The sequence below is a fragment of the Podarcis melisellensis genome (assembly GCF_964234715.1).
Source record: "Podarcis melisellensis genome assembly, chromosome: 13".
Classification (NCBI taxonomy): Eukaryota; Metazoa; Chordata; class Lepidosauria; order Squamata; family Lacertidae; genus Podarcis; species Podarcis melisellensis.
In genome coordinates, this window is record NC_138545.1 from 27,284,921 (window position 1) to 27,304,389 (window position 19,469).

At 45.4% G+C, this 19,469-nt stretch overlaps 1 protein-coding gene across 1 annotated transcript; it reads right to left on the bottom strand.

The window, feature by feature from the left end:
- Positions 1 to 2,956: 2,956 nt before the first annotated feature.
- Positions 2,957 to 11,432, bottom strand: LOC309355587 (epididymal sperm-binding protein 1-like). The gene is made up of 5 exons (XM_081886552.1): positions 11,127 to 11,432; positions 7,822 to 7,968; positions 5,839 to 6,003; positions 4,831 to 4,890; positions 2,957 to 3,932 (listed from the first exon to the last, which is right to left on the bottom strand). Exons 1-5 carry the CDS (start codon positions 11,191 to 11,193, stop codon positions 3,787 to 3,789), a joined length of 585 nt encoding a protein of 194 aa, XP_081742678.1. The 5' UTR covers positions 11,194 to 11,432; the 3' UTR covers positions 2,957 to 3,786.
- Positions 11,433 to 19,469: the final 8,037 nt, after the last annotated feature.

Consider the following 19,469-nt stretch of genomic DNA (forward strand, 5'->3'; position numbering starts at 1 on the left):
TCTTTTGCTGTGTAAAGGAAGCCCAAGGAGATTTGTTTCTCTCACCATGTAACTTAAATGAAGCAGAGTAAATAATAAATCCATGGGGAGTTTTGCATCCTTAACTAAACCTTTGAGAACTACTTGCTCAACATGATGTCTTATAACTGCCAGGAGACACTATACTGCAGCCTTCACCAATGGCTGGGGCTAATGAGAACTGTAGACCAAAACACCTGGCAGGAACCACACTGAAGAAGGCTACTTTCCAGCTAATGAAAAGTAGATCTCCCCTGTTCTGTTCATTCCTTGGGGCAGATTTGGACAATCCTTCACACACACTCCAATCTGTTCAGGAAGAGATTGCTCAATCCAGCACCACTTTTGCTTCTATGCGTGGGTAGAAATTGTCTGACAACATGTGTTTTAACTGTGCAATCCTAGATTTCCAGTATGCATTTGAATCCATCCCACAAAATAGACATGGTTTGGAGGCAAGCCAGGTCTTTTCAGGAGAGGAAGAAAAACCATATATAGTGGTACCTCGGTTTTCGAACGTAACCCATTCCAGAAGACCGTTCTACTTTTGAAACATTTGAAAACCAAGGCGCAGAAAATTGAGAAAAATGCAGTGGTACACTCAGCGGAAACCTTTTGATTTCCGAGGCCCGTTCAAAAACAGAAGAATTTACTTCCAGTTTTTCGGCGTTTGGGTTCCGAAACATTCGGCAACAGAGACATCTGAAAACAGAGGAACCATCATATTCAAATTTCAGCACAACCTTTTTTGGGGGCACAATGAACAGCAATGCCATCCTGCTCAGGGCCTGTTGAAATGAATAGGAATTTGTGAAAGTATGGCACAGTTCCAGTTCAATTTGATGAGGTTTGTTTCAAGAGAAACTTGTGGTAGCTTGAAAGAAATAGGATACACATTTTTCAGGTATTAATCTAATCTACATTTATTCAAGGGATTTCTGACATTTAGTAATTTAAAATAGATCCAGGATGAGGACTAGTGAAATGGCGGGAGGGCTAGCCTTGGATTGGACAGATCTGAGTTCAAATCTGTGCTCAGCTCTAAAGATTACTTTGGTTTATCATTCTTTCTCAGCCTGATCCACTCTACAGTGTAGCTGTGAGGATACATTTGTGTGTGTTTGGGTGGGTGCCTTGACTCCTCTAAATTACTGGGTCTAGTGGGTGTTGGTGTTTAATCACTGCTTGGAGTATTGAGATTGGCTGCCACACACTGAATTTAGCAGTGTCAAAATACAGGCCAAACCAGTTTTTCCATTCTCATAAAATCATCATGGAGAACAAAAGGAAGGTAATGGGAGATTAACCAAGCAGATACTCTGTGTCAGACAGTAGATGGGTATGAGAGATAGCAGAGACAAAGCAGAGTTGGCTAGCGTGGGGGCTAGAGAGAAAAAGTGTCAATCAGTTAAAGCCAGCAAGCTGAGCAGAGGCACAGAGAGCCATGTTTCTTTTTTGATCCAAGGCTAAATCAATGGGAGAAACAGGACCCTGTCGGAGTGCAATGCCTTGAACCCCTCCATCATAGGCTCAGATTGCATACGTGTGTAAATAAGCCAAACACAATAAATACACCCAGTAGTGATGTATGGAAGTGAGAGCTAGACCATAAAGAAGGCTGATCGCCAAAGAATTGATGCTTTTGTATTATGGTGCTGGAGTAGACTCTTGAGAGTCCCATGGACTGCAAGAAGATCAAACCTCTCCATTCTTAAGGAAATCAGCCCTGAGTGCTCACTGGAAGGACAGATCCTGAAGCTGAGGCTCCAATACTTTGGCCCCCTCATGAGAAGAGAAGACTCCCTGGAAAAGACCCTGATGCTGGGAAAGATGGAGGGCACAAGGAGAAGGGGACGACAGAGGACAAGATGGTTGGACAGTTTTCTCGAAGTTACCAGCATGAGTTTGACCAAACTGCAGGAGGCAGTGGAAGACAGGATTGCCTGGCGTGCTCTGGTCCATGGGGTCACGAAGAGTCGGACACGACTAAACGACTAAACAACAACAATAAATACACTACCATCTTCGCTATGCTACATTTCCAAAGGAAACACAAACCCTGACTAAGTGTCTGGACCCCTGGAATTTTGCACTGCTCTGAGATTGGGGTGGCATTTAACGCACACACACAATCACCTTGAGCTGCATGGATGAACAATGAGATAGAGATGAGATAGACTGATGGTTAGAATCCAATGGTCATCAGCAGCTTGCAAATCACTACAAAACCACGTGAGAGAAACTGAAGACACTTTGCCAAGATGCCAAAAGATGTTTTGTGCACTGCATTTTTTGTTACTTCATTTTAGGTATATAAAAGTAATTATATTGTTGTAACACTGATAACGGGGCGCAGGTGGCGCTGTGGGCTAAGCCACAGAGCCTAGGACTTGCCAATCAGAAGGTCGACAGTTCGAATCCCTGTGACGGGGTGAGCTCCCGTTGCTCCGTCCCAGCTCCTGCCAACCTAGCAGTTCGAAAGCACAAAGTGCAAGTAGATAAATAGGTACCGCTCCGGCGGGAAGGTAAACGGCGTTTCCGTGTGCTGCTCTGGTTTGCCAGAAGTGGCTTAGTCATGCTGGCCACATGACCCAGAAGCTGTCTGCAGACAAACACCGGCTCCCTCGGCCAATAAAGCGAGATGAGCGCCGCAACCCCAGAGTCGGTCACGACTGGACCTAATGGTCAGGGGTCCCCTTACCTTTACCTTTAACACTGATAACACATCTGACAAGTGGGGCTTAAATCTTGCTCAGTTTGCTGGAAAGAGATGCATAGAGCCATAGCAAGCAGATCCCTGTTTGCCAGGCTAGGTGAAGGAAAGCAGGGACTTCTCCATTCCCCTGATAAGAATCTGGTCCATTGAACCAAAAATATTCGCCACCGCAGCTCTAAGGGATACAAATCCATGTCTTCTGATGGAGACTTTCACCTTGAAAACCACTCATCAAAGTTTTATTCTCATTGGAGCTTTGAACAGAACCTTGGCTGCATGAATAAAATGGACCCAGGATGGTTCAGATACTCAAGCATAGATATAAGACCAATGATGATGTTTCGTTTTTATCCCACCTTTATCATGCTATAACACAAGAATGACCATCAAATAGTGCAGCAACAAACACTGTTGTTGTTGGCCTCCATCTATCTCAGGAGACAATGGAGGAGTGTGCCTTTGTGGGTGAAGCCAAACTGTTGGAGAATTACAGTGTCTGATGTGGTTGTAGAGACTGATACAGGAGAAACAGCTGGGGCAGATGAAGGAGTCTGGTTGTGCTACTGCATTGCAGAAGAACTAATAAAACAGTCCAGTATAGACCCACTACTAATGCACTATTATTATTAAATCAACAACATGCTGCAGAATACACCAGTCTGGTGAGGCCCAAAGATTACTTGTAAGTTGCAGCCTACATCATCAATATGACCCTCATTCTATGTTTTGTTGAGGTGCACAGAATCACCACCCACTAGTACACAAAGGTGGGGGTGGAGGGAGCGTTCCACCCCAGGTTCCATTCCTGGGGGTGCCATCGCAGCAGGGGCCCCCCAGGATGCCAGCCGCTCGCCGTGCATCCTGGGATGCATGACGCATGCCCCCTGCCCTGCGACTCGCAATGTGTGCCCCCCACGATGCACTCCAGTGACACCCTGCCTGTTCGCCGCTCCGGGTGCCGGAGCATGTCGCTCTGCCACGGTCGTCACCACAAACTGTTCTGCTAATTTGAAAGTTCCATACTGATAGCCATCAAAAGGGCTTGGGAAGAATCAGAAGGATGAGGCAGGATCTTGGATTGTCATTTCTTGATCCTTTCCATGATCTTCATCTCTGCTGTATTCTTTGGGCAGGATGTTTCCATGCTTTCCATTATCTAACCCTTTCAGCCCCCTGGAAGCTACAAGGCAATTAGGATCTGCAGGGAAAGAAGAAGCAAAATGTTAGGCGCATGATTGATTGGTTTGTTTGGGCTCTTTGTTATTCATTGGCGTGCTGAAAGTTTGAGAGAATGCTTAGACAGAGGAGGAAGACCAAAGTGTCTGAATGAATTCCTGGAGGACAGAGCAGAACTGACTGCACTATGAGGCAACAGGAGGCAGCCACATTCGATGGCAGAAACTGGGCATCAGAAAACAGATTTTGTTGTTGTTGTTATACATATTTTTCACCTTCGGTCTCTTAAATTTACTATAACCTACCAAGACAATTTCTGTGGTGAAAGACTGTGCTGCATGATAGATACACACACTTGCCAACTAAGAATCATGCTCCATGCATCTGATAGAGTCAAATTTATGGAAACTCATGCCATAATTAATTTGTCATTCCTTAAAATGTCTCAGGACTCTTAGCTGTTTCTGTTTTTGCTGTAGCAGGCTACTGCTCTTATACTGTAACTACATTTTTATCCAATACCCCATTATTATTACTTTTTATTCCAAATGGTTTGAATTATAAATACAGCTCAAAAGTATTTTCCAAATGTTGGTATCCAGTTTCCTTGTCATATTCTGAAATAAGCACTGTATAATTATTGAAGTCTCATCTCCAAAATATATCATTTCATAGATTTCTGTACTTTTCTGAACTTTGCTGTCTGATTCTGTTTTGAGATGTGCACAGCTTGGGAATTAGATACCGGGACCAGTCACAGCTCACAGCTGAAAGCAATCTGGATCCAATAGCTGGGATATTGGAAGCACGCTGGGCTTCTCAATTAATTTCTTGCATAAGAAAAACTCTGCTGAGTCAAATCAAAAGCCTATCAAATCAAGTTTCCCAAAGCAGCCAGCCAGATGCTTTCATGTTCTTACCTGCAGGGTCACAGTGAGCCCTTTCCTGAGTCACGTCAGATTTAGACTTCCCAACAACTACTAAAAATGAAAGAAAGAGAATAATAATAAATAAGAGATATTCAAAGGGAAAGAGCTGTAATTTCTGCCTTATCATCTTAATGTACAAGATGTATTGAAACAGTTGAAAATAACTTTATTTATTTTTTCTGCTTCCGGTTATGATGGCGACAGGCCAGGCAGCCAGCTCCAGAGCTCCACAGATTTAATTGATTTTCACTCGTTTTAAACCAAGCATTTTATTAACTATCAACTGTTCTTTTAACCTGGAAGCTGGGGAGCAGAAAAAATGTGGAGCTGTGAGATAAGAAATAATTAACAAACTTGGAGTTTATCTGTTCTGTCAGCATGCCATTCATCAAGTGGAAGCAAGGAAGGTGGCTGAATTTGACACTGTAACTATTAAGATTTTAACAGCCTTTTGAATCTAAAATGTCATCCAAAGGCAAGAAAAGAATCCAAATCAGTACCAGTAAAGATACTGGGGCTCATAAATCCAGTAATTTTCTATAAAATATTTTAACCTGTTTTTCATTCCAAGATCTCAGGGTGAGGAACAATAAAACCTGATCGCTGGCTGGGAGCAGCAGCATGTCCCTTAAATTACCATGAACTCATAATAGAAGGAAAACAAATAAGCATTAGTTTGGGGTGCCCTTCAGATGTTGTTGGGTTCCAAATCTTATCTTCTCCAGCCAATATTGCCAATGCTCAGGGATGATGTGAGTTGTATCCCAACAACTTCGGGGGGGTGTCATAGGTTGCTTAGACACCCTAATACACATATCACTGTAGGTCAGTACATAATGCTATTTTTGTGCCTCTGCCTTCTTTCTAGGCTTATGCCATATCTTGCAGGTCTTAATTAGACCAGCGGTTACCATCTGCTGCTTGTTGCTTTGCTTTACTTCCACTTTGGTAGTGCAGAAGGTTCTGAACCATAAAGCTGGCTATTATGGACAGGCTTACTAGTATCAGCACAGTAGCACCATTTTCCGTCTTTGTCATAGCTGCTTGTTGTTGCACACCAGAACCTCCTGGGCATGACTTCTTCATCTGTGCAAGTATAGAACGTCCTCCCCCTGTAAACAAAGGGGAACACGCAGGGCTTTCCGTGAGAGTTGCCGCCATGCTCTGTTTGGAGACAAGAAATATATGAGGCAAATGTGATGGCACCAGTTTAATGGAGAGTCTATGTGCTTCACAACACACTGGGACAAACAGATTTCAGCATATTTAGGACTGCACTGAATTATGACTGCAAAGTTTCATTGGTGTTTTGGCATAATAAGCAGCAGAGTGATATAGATCATAGTTGCACCCAATATTCATAGATGGCTAAGCTGGGAGGACCATTAGACATAATATTCTCCAAGAGAGGGCTGATGTTCTCCAAATTCTCCAAAGGTTCAGGCAGAAGCTGAAAAATAATTTATTCAAAAATTGACCGGACTTTTTTTTCTGAGAAATTTCAACTCAGATCTAGGTAATCTTTCATGTATCTTCTGCTAACTCCTTGGATAGGTTAACTGCAATTCCTAAAAGATATAGTTGTAAACAAGTCATAGGAACTGATGGTAATCTTATTACTTCTGCCAGAGATAAATTAGCATACAAATGAACGAATATGGAAGATATGCAGATAGATATCTGCTTAAAATGCCTGTTGGGTACATGTTACAATGAAGCTCAAAACGCTGCGGCCTGGTTCCCACAAAAAGCAGACAGTAAGCCTGTTTCTTGGCTGTACCACTTCAGAGTAATTGAGCCCAAATTACATCATACTAAAATTAACCACAGTCATTCAGCAAATTGCAGAAACCAGACTTGCGTAGGAAGTTCCATTCTTGGGCAAGCTGTCTGAACTTGCATTGGATTCTCAAACCAAAGTGTTTCTGGATGATACAAATCTAGATATAATTGATTGAGTCCCTCTCTCTAATGGCTGTCTACAACACTGCAAACACCACTTGTTTTCCAAAAATAACTTGGATAGGTCACACCAGCAGCCTAATCTGACTGTTAATTGTCTTGATGCTGCTCTTATCCTATTAATGGAATTAGCTTTTGTTTACTATATTTTTATCACATTGTTTCACATTGTTTTGAAATATATAATTTAAAATTACTGTGATGGTGGTGATTACTACAACCACTACTACAACAACTGAATTATGGTGTTTGGCAGCACAGAAATACATTTGTGATATACAGGAACTCACCTGCTCATCCTGTAGGGTTTGAGGTTGTTTTGTTTCGTCTCTTGTGAGTGAAACAAGAGGAGAGGAGCTTCAAAACTAAGAAGAGGAGAGCAGTTCTATGCACACTTCGCAGATCACTTTGCTCTGCACTAGAGGGCCTACTGCAGATAAACTTTCATCAGGACTTCCTTTCCATATGGTATAAAAACCAGTCCTTTAGGGTAGTGATACCTATCCTTCGGAACTCTTCTCTTGTTAAATATTGGGCTGTTGTCATGTCTATTGTCTTTCTGCTGCCTATTGAAGTGATTGTCTGCATCTGTATCAAAATGTGTCACTATTGTAAGCGCTCCCAATGGTTTGACTTCACCCCTGAAGTCATGGTCTCTTCCATGGTCTCCCGAGACAGACAAATGCCAACAATAATAATCTTCATTAGATTTCAAATTGTTCTTATATATATGGAACAATTTTTAATTATTTGTATAAATGGCATTGTTTGTACATATGAAATTGTTTTTACTTGTTGATTATTTTTATTGTGAAATTGCTTCAAGATCTTTTTAGGGAAGCTGCCCTGATGGGCAGAGTATAAATAATAGTAGTAGTAGTCGTAGTAGTAGTAATTCAAAAATGAAGTCAAATAAATAAATCCCATTGAATTCAGTAGAATTTACTTCTTAGTAAATGTGTGTGTGTGTGTGCATACGCTTCCTTCACTGAGATTTTCAAACTCTGGTGATGTGCTTACCTGTCTCATAGCAAGTCTTCCAATGGTGGTCTTTGTCATAGGAACTGGTTGTAGCACACCACAACCAATGGAATCTGGATCCATCCTTGGTGCAGGTATGATATGTCTTGTTATTATAGATAAACGGGAAGACACAGGATGAAAAGTCTGAAACAGTTAAAGAAAACGGGTAAAGACCATTGTGATTTAAATTTAGTAGATCATATTATTTTAATGTTGTTTTCCACAACTTCTTAGCCTACAAAAAGAGTGTGGTGTTGAATTCCAGATATTAAAGAATTTTTGTAATCGGCCCTTGAACATCAGTATCATTTATACTGAACACTGAATAATTCCTTCCTCTTCAAAATTCGGGGGGAAAAACACCATGAAACATGCAATGTAAACTTAGGAAGTCACAAGCATTGGGGGGGGGGGGGAGTTCACTGACTTTAGGAAGATAAGAAGCTGTTATACTGAGCCAGACCACTGTTGCATCTAGCTCAGCATTGACTAGTAGTCTCTCTCAAGGATTTCAGATGCAGGTTTCTCCCAGTTCTACCTGGAGATACTGGAAACTGGACCCAGAACCTTCTGCATACAAATCAGATGCTTTACAGCTGAGCTATGACCCTTCCCAAATGACATTTCTCACAATTAATTAATATTGGAGCTGTGGGATAGTAAGCGGCATTTGTGTACCAATATACATAGTGATATTGTGGACCTGGGAAAGGTATGGGAAAGTGCCTGCAAAACAATCCTTGGGGAGGAGGAACCACTAAGTGTTTGGAGACCTTGAGACAACAAGGAGGGAGAGAGAATAAACATTATGTATAATGTGTATATTTCACACGCTAGCAAGGTTATGCTTAAAATTCTACAAGGAAGGCTCAAGCAGTATGTGGACCGAGAACTCCCAGAAGTGCAAGCAGGATTTAGAAGAGGCAGAGGAACCAGAGACCAAATTGCAAACATGCGCTGGATTATGGAGAAAGCTAGAGAGTTCCAGAAAGACATCTACTTCTGCTTCATTGACTATGCAAAAGCCTTTGACTGTGTCGACCACGGCAAACTATGGCAAGTTCTTAAAGAAATGGGAGTGCCAGATCACCTCATCTGTCTCCTGAGAAATCTCTATGTGGGACAAGAAGCTACAGTTAGAACTGGATATGGAACAACTGATTGGTTCAAAATTGGGAAAGGAGTACGACAAGGCTGTATTTTGTCTCCCTGCTTATTTAACTTATATGCAGAATTCATCATGCGAAAGGCTGGGCTGGATGAATCCCTAGCCGGAATTAAGATTGCCGGAAGAAATATCAACAACCTCAGATATGCAGATGACACAACCTTGATGGCAGAAAGTGAGGAGGAATTAAAGAACCTTTTAATGAGGGTGAAAGAGGAGAGCGCAAAATATGGTCTGAAGCTCAACATCAAAAAAACGAAGATCATGGCCACTGGTCCCATCACCTCCTGGCAAATAGAAGGGGAAGAAATGGAGGTAGTGAGAGATTTTACTTTCTTGGGCTCAATGATCACTGCAGATGGTGACAGCAGCCACGAAATTAAAAGACGCCTGCTTCTTGGGAGAAGGGCAATGACAGGCCTAGACAGCATCTTGAGAAGTAGAGACATCACCTTGCCAACAAAGGTTCGTATAGTTAAAGCTATGGTTTTCCCAGTAGTGATGTATGGAAGTGAGAGCTGGACCATAAAGAAGGCTGATCGCCGAAGAATTGATGCTTTTGAATTATGGTGCTGGAGGAGACTCTTGAGAGTCCCATGGACTGCAAGAAGATCAAACCTCTCCATACTGAAGGAAATCAACCCTGAGTGCTCACTGGAAGGACAGATTGTGAAGCTGAGGCTCCAGTACTTTGGCCACCTCATGAGAAGAGAAGACTCCCTGGAGAAGACCCTGATGTTGGGAAAGATGGAGGGCACAAGGAGAAGGGGGCGACAGAGGACGAGATGGTTGGATAGTGTTTTCGAGGCTACCAGCATGAGTTTGACCAAACTGCGGGAGGCAGTAGAGGACAGAGGTGCCTGGCGTTCTCTGGTCCATGGGGTCACGAAGAGTCGGACACGACTAAACGACTAAACAACAACAACATAATGTGGAAACACAAGATAGAGAGCAGTTTTAAATCTCTCCTTTATAATGCTACATAATACTCAGAGACACCCAATGAGAGTGATTGGCAGGAGTTTCAGGACAGATAAAATAGTATCAAGCATCATTATATCAAGCATAATTAATTTTACAAGGTGATAACCATTAACTTCAATGACTTTGACAGGAGATTAGACAAAGGTGATGGAGGAAAGCAGCACCAACTACTCTTAGCCATAACAATTAAATGCTTTCCGTCTGTATTCCACTGTATACCAGTTGTTGGGGAGTACACGGATGGGGAAAGGGGGTTCTCTGCATGCGCCACCCATTGTCTTAAGAAAAACAATCGCCTGACCAAAACTGAATGGAGTATGCTGAATAAGACTTGGTCTGATCCAGCAGTGGTCATTTTATGTTTTCATGCACTATCATTTGCAAATGACCAAAATAAAAAGTCAAATGCCATGCAGCCTTCTGCCTTATCAGGTCTCTTTGCCATCCCCTCCTGCCATGAAGGGGGAACTCTGTGTGGGGCACTGCCATGGCACTGCCCTCACAGTGACTGCTGCTTTTTAGTCCTTCTCCTCTTCAGTCACTTCTCACTCAAGGAGGCGGTGGGTGGGGGTGAGAAGAAGCAGAGCAGAGCGTATACCTAAGGAACTGGAAGGAATGTGTCAAGGAGATACTGTACAACATGGTTCCTCAGAAGCCACAGCTGTCAGGCTCAGTAGCAAAAGAGACATTGCCTCCTCAGCCCATAGCACCACTATTCAGCATTACATAACACTTCCTGCTCAGTATTGCCCTGATTCTTCTTTAAACTTTGCCCACTGGCCTTGTTCCATAGCCCAGGCAAGGAAAGCATCTTCTGTACCTCGCACAAATGCTTCTTTTCCACTTCTACCCTTTATATATTAACAGTACAATCCTATGCAATCTTACTCAATAGTAAACCTCACTAAATCCCCCAATAAACAGATGAGAACATGATGTTGCTCTTTAAAAAAAAAAAGGTTTCAATACTCCATACAACTGAGTGCCACCAGGAAACAAAATCATTGCTTCTGAGTCACCATGTTCTCCACAGCTTGTCTCACAGGACAGGAGCTTCCAATCTTAAAGTAATGAAGCAGGAAAGAAGAAAACAGAAGAAAGGAGATAGTTCCTGCTGTGCAGTGTTGGAGAGGCAGAAGGAAATTCTTACCTGGACGTGCCGCACTGAAGGGTAACAGGACCCAGGTACAAACTAGGAGTTGAGTGATGAACCACATAGTTGCTGATCACTCCAGAGTTTGAAATCCCTGTGCTTCTTTGTGGTGTCCTCTTTTTAGCACAGTCTCCACACACCCTTAATTATGGTTGCAAAACACTGCACTCCATAAATAGCCATGACACTCATACCAGGCAAAGGAATCTCAAATACTAAATACTGGGACAAGAAACTCAAGAGAGGTGTGGATGTGCCAATCAGCTGGGCTGGGCCATTTTTTCCCCTTTCCTGTATCCCTGCACTGCTTTGGCATGAGATACGTAATACTTCTGAAATTACAGTGAGCAAATCATTGGTGTTAGGTCTGAGCTATAATTCATTGCTAGCTGCAAAACCCTGAAGGCAACACCTCAGCTTCAGAAGAACTTCACTGTCATTCTGAATTGGCTGTTCTGAGAGTGGGGAGTAGGGCCTTTTTAAAAAAACTGGAACTCGCCAGAACTGAGTTCCAGCACCTCCCAGGTGGGCTCCATTGCCAATTGAAGAGAACAAGGGAGGTGTTCCTTGTGAGTTCCAGTACCTCTTTTTCTAGAAAAATAGCACTGGTGGGGGTGTTATATTCCTGACACACTGACTTTCCACACTCCCTTCAAAGACCTCTATCATTGCTGAAAATTATTAGCAATTCCAAGACATGTAACCATGGGTGTAGCCAGGGGGATGGGGGTTAGCTGCCACTCCTAAATTAAGTAAACAAAAACACTTAACTGACATTAAATATAATCAGAATATTTGAAACTGACATGCTTGCAGAGGTCACTTGGATGATGTTGTGGCACATTTTAACAACGCAACTGGCAACACAACAGAGAGATAGGGCATGGTTTCCACAAACTCATGGAAATATTTTCCGCTTCCATAAAAAAAAAAAGACTCTGCCCGTCTCTAAAGGTAAAGGTAAAGGTACCCCTGCCCGTACGGGCCAGTCTTGACAGACTCTGGGGTTGTGCGCCCATCTCACTCAAGAGGCCAGGTGTCAGCGCTGTCCGGAGACACTTCCGGGTCACATGGCCAGTGTGACATCGCTGCTCTGGCGAGCCAGAGCCGCACACGGAAACGCCGTTTACCTTCCCGCTGGTAAGCGGTCCCTATTTATCTACTTGCACCGGGAGGTGCTTTCGAACTGCTAGGTTGGCAGGCGCTGGGACCGAGCAGCGGGAGCGCACCCCGCAGCAGGGATTCGAACCGCCGACCTTTCGATCGGCAAGTTCTAGGCGCTGAGGCTTTAACCCACAGCGCCACCTGTGTCCCCTGCCCGTCTCTAGGGTTGCCATATTTCAAAAAGTAAAAACCAGGACACCAACAAAGTTGTTGAGCTTTTTTGCTTATGAAAGCACCGGAATTGTTGAGCAAAGAAACCGTGATTTTTTGATTGGCATATCTCTCTTGCTCAGCCATGCACCACTTGTACCCTATAGCGGTCATTCAGTACCTTGCAAAGAATAAAAATCTGGCTAAGGTCAACAGTGGCAGGGGAGTGTTTCAATGGGCTATGCTTACTGAGTGTGTACAGAAAATTTTTCAGCAAATCCAAGAAAACTTGTTCTATAACAAGCAATGCAATGATTGCAACAAGCTCGACATAATTAGAGTGAACTCAGTTCCCTCAACAACCCATTAATTAAAAATGGGAACTGGGTCCAAGTTTGTTCTCAGAGCACCGTAGTGGAATGAAGTGAAGCTTGGAAAAGCAAACAGCATGAGAGATTTGTGTCCAGTTCTGTAAAAGTGTCTGGGATTTCAAATAACTTACTTTTCTTTTTCTTTTTCCCCCCCAAAATGAACAATTTCCTGCCCCGGCAATGCAGGCTTCTCTGAAACCATATTACTGACTCATGCAACAGTTCAAGGTAATCTTGTTGATCAACATCAAACTAATCCTTGTTATTAATCTAAGGGCTGTGTCACACATTACATTTTGTAAATGCACATTAAAAATGTTTTACATTCATATATACAAATATAAAGTAGGAATGCAATAAACATATGAGTCATAACCTGGGAACCAGGACTAGCATAGTTCCCAGTTAACAATAAACTCAATATGCCATAAATTCTATGAAATGTTCTTTCTATTCATGATGCTTGGTCACTGTGATGGGACGATGAGCTGCTTGTGCGTAAAATGCAAGTCCCTCAGAGTTTGATCAGGTTTTCAAACCTCTGCCTGTGACGGAGCCCCTCCAGCATGGCTGCGTCAATCACTAGTAGAATCCGAAAGTGGCTGCTTTCGGAAACGTTTCCAACATAAAAGCTCCTTAACGGAAACACGTCGTCTGGCCTCTCGGCGTGACAGTTTCCGTCGAGGTGTGGGTGTCCCTATAGGAGGTCCTGAGACCTCCCCACTGGTTTCGCTTGAAGCGTCTCTGAGCCATCCCTCCGACTCACTTTCCCTTGGAGTTCTTGCTCGCCCTCTACTGGTTCCCTCTTCCGCTGCTACTGCTCTCTCAACCTCAGGGAGCCTTTGCACCTGCGGCGCTTTAGATGTCAGTTCCCTGACATCCACCTCCCCTCCAGGGCCCCCTTCACCCCCTCCCGTCTCCTCTCCTACTGGCGGTGAGGAGGTAAAACCCCTGAAAGAACCTCCCTCATCTTCCGACGTCGCGAACACTTCCTTCCACTTGTTGCTGTTCCTACTCTCTAGGTACTCTTCGTCATCAGAGTCCACTCCATCTTCCAACTCCGACTCCGCGAACCCTTCCATTTCCTCTTCCTCATCGGTGGTGCCGAAATACTCCCTCCTAAACCTTGCTATAGGCTGAGGTTTCCTCGGGAACCTTTGGTGGAACGTTTCTGTTAAAACCTCGTCATTGACTTCCTCTGCACTTACCCAGGTGTTTTCTGACTCCGGTTCCCCTTCCCACGCCCCCAAATACTCCACCTGATTACCCTTCCACCTGGAATCGAGGATTTCCGCTACATGGTTGCGGCGTTCCCTCTCTTCCAAGGCTGGTCCCCTGACGTGCTCCCCTTCACGTCCCCCCCTGTATGGTGACAGTAACGACCTGTGGAACACTGGGTGCAATTTCATGTGGTTGGGTAATCGGAGTTTGAAAGCTACCGGGTTGACCTGCTGAATCACCTCAAAGGGTCCCAATCTTCTGGGCCTCAGTTTCTTACAACCCCCTTTGAACGGCAACCCTTGGGTTGACAACCACACTTGATCCCCCACCCTTATGGTTTCACCTTCCCTTCTGTTCTTGTCTGCCTGCTTCTTATATTGTGCCTTGGCCCTTTCTAAGTTGAGCTGGAGCTGCTGATGGATGGCTTCCATCTCTTCTACAAAATGTTCAGCCGCTGGAACGCTCCATCTCTCCCCTCCTTCCCCTGGAAATGCCCTGGGGTGACACCCGTAATTAGCCAAAAAGGGACTCATCCCTGTGGACACATTCTCCGCATTATTGTAGGCAAATTCTGCCAACGCCAACTTTTCGACCCAATCGTTCTCTCTATCATTGACATAACACCTAAGATATTGTTGAAGAATGCCATTTGCCCTTTCCGCCTGCCCGTTGGTTTCAGGGTGCCGGGCAGTTGAAAAATTAACTTCCACGTGTAGCAAGCTCATGAGCTTCCTCCAGAACCTGGAAGTAAATTGTTTGCCTCGATCTGAGATCACCCTCGAGGGAGCCCCGTGCAACCTAAAGATATGTTCCACAAACAACTTCGCCGTTTCTTCCGCTGTGACTGCATGTGAGCATGCTACAAAATGGCACATCTTAGTTAACAGGTCTACTACTACCATGATGGCTGTTTTCCCCTTGGACCTTGGCAGATCCGTCATAAAATCTATTGATATCGCTTCCCAAGGCCGTTCTGGTGTGGGTAAAGGTTCTAATAACCCTGCCGGCGCCCTTCTCTCCCCTTTGGCTCGCTGACATTGGTCACACCCTCTTACATACTCCCTTACATCTTCCCTCACCTTAGGCCACCAAAATTCCCTGGTAACCAACCACATGGTTTTGTGTTGCCCAAAATGTCCCGCCGTGGGGCTATCATGCAACTGCTTGAGTACTCTCCCCCTCAATTCACCTTCGGGTATATACAGTGCCCCTTTGTAATACAATGCCCCATTTCTTTCCTCAAAACCTCCGGGGCTCTCGCCCTCCCCCCTGAGACCTCTGAGCTTATCCTGGGCATATTCATCATTTTCCGTTTCCTCCACCAGTTCCCGTTGCCCCACCAGCGCCGCCCCACACACCCAGCGGTCCTCCGGGATGACATGTCTCTCTTCGATCACCTCCTCCCCTTCCCAATATTCTGGTTTGCGTGAGAGCGCATCCGCCCTGACGTTTTCTGGGCCTGGCACATAACAAATCTCAAAGTTAAATTTGGAGAATTCCTGTGCCCATCTCACTTGTCGTTGGTTGAGCACTCGAGCTGTTCTCCAATACTCTAAATTTTTGTGGTCGGTGCACACTTGCACCTTGTGTTGTGCCCCAATTAATAAATGTCTCCACCTCCGGAATGCTTCGTGAATGGCAAGTAGTTCCCTGTCATACACCGTGTAATTCCTCTCGGACTTATTCAGTTTCCGCGAGAAGAATGCACACGGTCTCCACTCCGACGCACTCCTCCCCGGTTGAAGAAGGACCGCCCCTATAGCCCGGTCGGATGCATCTGTTTCCACTCTCATGGGTTTTTGTAAATCCACATGCAGAAGTTGTTCTTCCGAGGCGAAAGCCCTTTTCAGTTCTTCAAAGGCTCGATCCGCCTCCACCGTCCAAACAAATTTCTTCTTGCTGCTGAGGCAGTCGGTGATGGGCGCCGTCAAGTGGGCAAAGTTCTTGATGAACTTCCGATAAAAGTTCCCAAACCCCAAGAATCTTTGCACGTCCTTCTTGGTCTTCGGTGTCTTCCATTCCAGTACCGCTTGAACCTTGCCTGGATCCATGGCCAATCCCTTGTCTGACAAGCTGTACCCCAGGAATTCCACCTCCTTGGTATGAAACTGGCACTTCTCCAGTTTCACCCACAGCTGGTTGGCTTGCAGCCTGCCCAACACTTCTCGAACGTCCCTCACATGCTGTTCCTCATCTTCCGAATACACCAACACGTCGTCTAAAAAGGCCACACAGTTCTTGTAGAGCAAAGGTCCCAGAACGTGGTTTATAAAAGCTTGAAAACAGGCGGAGCCCCCTTGTAGACCGAAGGGCATAACGAGGTATTCAAAGGCTCCCAAAGGGGTAAACATGGTGGTCTTCCATTCATCTCCCTTCCTTATGCGTATCAGATTGTACGCCCCCCGCAGGTCCAGTTTTGTAAAAATCTTTCCCTTCCTTACTCTGGTCAAAATGTCGTCAATTCGGGGCATAGGGAAAGCCAGGGGCTCCGACACTGCATTGAGGGCCCTGAAGTCACACACCAGTCTCGGTTTGTCTGTGTTCTTTTTGTCCACAAAAAACACTGGGCTGCCCCCCACCGCTCGGGACTCTCTGATGAAACCTCGCTTCAAGTTTTTGTCAATGAACTCCCTCAGCTCCTGCATCTCCCTGTCTGACATGGCGTACAGCTTGCCTACTGGGAGTTGGGCCCCTGGGAGTAGGTTGATTTGACAGTCAAAGGGTCTATGCGGTGGCAGTTTGTCTGCTTCCCTTTCGCTGAATACGTTGCTCAGATCTGCGTATTGCGGGGGCACCTTCCCTTTGCCCATCACTTCCATCCCCGCTAGGGTGACTCTGTCTCCTCCCGAGACCTTCCCCTCCTTGCAGTGTTCTAGGCAATGCGCTGACCCAAAGGAGACCACCCTCTGATGCCAGCCCACTAGCGGATCGTGTAGCGCCAGCCAGCTCATCCCCAAAATGATGGGCGCTCCTCCCAGGATGGCCACATTAAACGCTATCTGTTCGGTGTGCCTTGCCACTCTCATTATCATCGGGACAGTCTGTTGGCTAACTTCTCCCCCCAACAGCTCTCTGCCGTCAATCGTAGTCACCTGCAAGGGGTTACTTAAAGGGATGGTCTGTATCTGGTGCTCAGCTGCAAACTCCTTACTCATGAAATTACAGGAGCTGCCTGAATCCAAAAGCGCCTTGACCTTTAGTGGGTGTCCGTTTGGCAGTTCTAGTAACACCTCTATCACTAAAGCAGGTCTGGGAGGTTCTGGCATGGGCACTTTCATTGCTCTTTGGCCTGGCTGCTGTGCCCCGACGGTGGCAGCCAGGCATTGGCTTTTACTTGCTCCTTGCTTTCCTCTTCCTTTCCCCCAACAGCTCCTGCCATCCCTTGCCATTCCTTTCTTTGTGGGCAGACTCTGGCAAAGTGCCCTGGCTGTTGGCAGAGATAACATCTCTTGGCGCTCTTTCCCTCCTTCTTCCGCCCTTCACTGGGATTTGAAACTGCGCGCGCCCGTGCTGTTCCAACTTCCATCGGCTCTGCCGGCGGGAAAGATGGCTCTGGAATGTCTGGAATGCGGAACTCCCTCCAACGGTCTCCTTTCCCTTCCCGCCTTTCCAAAGCCCTCGCCTCCTGGCGCGCTCCTATGGCCAGCGCAGATTTGGTTAATTGGTCCATAGACTCCGCCCTGGGCCCCCGGGAAAGCTCATCTTTGACGGTTGAAGAAAGCCCCTCTTCGAAAAGCATTTGGATGGGCTCCGCCGATAGGTCCCACCCCAATTTATGAATCAGCATAGTAAATTCAGTCCAGTACTCACGGACAGATCTGCTTCCTTGCTGGCAAGCCATTAACTGCCTTCGCACCACCCCCTGCTCAATATCGCTGGAAAACATCAGGTCCATGGCACGAAAAAACTTCCTCGTGTCCTTTAAGATCTCATTATTCGCTGCCATCAGGGGTCTAACCCAATCTTTCGCCCCGGATTCGAGATGGCCAATCACATACGCCACCCGCGATTCCTCGTCGGGGAAGTCATCAAACTGCAAGTTTAGAGCGTATTGCATCTCTGTTCTAAAGGCATGATAGTTCCTGGGATCCCCCCCGAATTTCTGCACCAATCCTGGTACCTTTCTGGCGAGCGGGGTGGTTTTCTCCTTTCCCTTTTCTGCATCCTGAGCCCTCCTCTCCTCAAGCCTCGCCGTTTGCAGCGCCAACTGGATCTCCAACGCTCTGTACCTTTCTTCCAGGCTTGGACCCCCTCCAGCTGCTCCTGCACCCCCGGTTCCGGCTGGGTTGCTCATGATGCTTCTCTCTGCACAAGCTGGCTTTCGGTGACTTTCGGATTGCTGTGATGGGACGATGAGCTGCTTGTGCGTAAAATGCAAGTCCCTCAGAGTTTGATCAGGTTTTCAAACCTCTGCCTGTGACGGAGCCCCTCCAGCATGGCTGCGTCAATCACTAGTAGAATCCGAAAGTGGCTGCTTTCGGAAACGTTTCCAACATAAAAGCTCCTTAACGGAAACACGTCGTCTGGCCTCTCGGCGTGACAGTTTCCGTCGAGGTGTGGGTGTCCCTATAGGAGGTCCTGAGACCTCCCCACTGGTTTCGCTTGAAGCGTCTCTGAGCCATCCCTCCGACTCACTTTCCCTTGGAGTTCTTGCTCGCCCTCTACTGGTTCCCTCTTCCGCTGCTACTGCTCTCTCAACCTCAGGGAGCCTTTGCACCTGCGGCGCTTTAGATGTCAGTTCCCTGACAGTCACAAATATGTGTAAATGAGAAACTATTATGCATACTGTGCATATGCTATTTTGTGCCATCAACATGTCTCATAAAGTGAAATTAGAAGTAAATGTGGAGGTTTTTTATCAAATAAACCCATTTCAATCAAGGTTTAGGCCTGATTTTGGCACAGGAACTGCTTTGATCGCCCTATATGATGACCTCTGTCAGGAGAGAGATAGGGGAAATGTGTCTCTGTTAATTCTCATTGACCTCTCAGTGGCTTTCAATACCATCAACCATGATATCCTTCTGGAGTGGCTGTCCGAGTTAGGAGTGGATGACAGTATCAGTTTGCATTTCTTAATACAGAAAGTATTGATCTGATGTGTACAGATCTTTCCTGTTCTAATTAATTCAAGAGGGTTCTGGAAGATTCTCAGTGTGAAAGAAACAAGCAGAAGGTTCCTGATGTTTGGGTTATTCCTTCAGAGAAGCTGAGTACAGCTGGCTTAAACTGGTTCTGTTATCTCTTTCTGTCAAGGTCATGCTTTGGATGTTTGGGTGAAGTGTGTGACAAACTCTCAAATACAACCAGCCACATTTACATATTTTCATTCTTCTTCTGAAGACTATGCAATATCATTGATGCAATTGCAAAAAAATTCTCCCACACTTGTCATATTTCATAGTGATCACTCATTGTACATTTTTTTATGCTG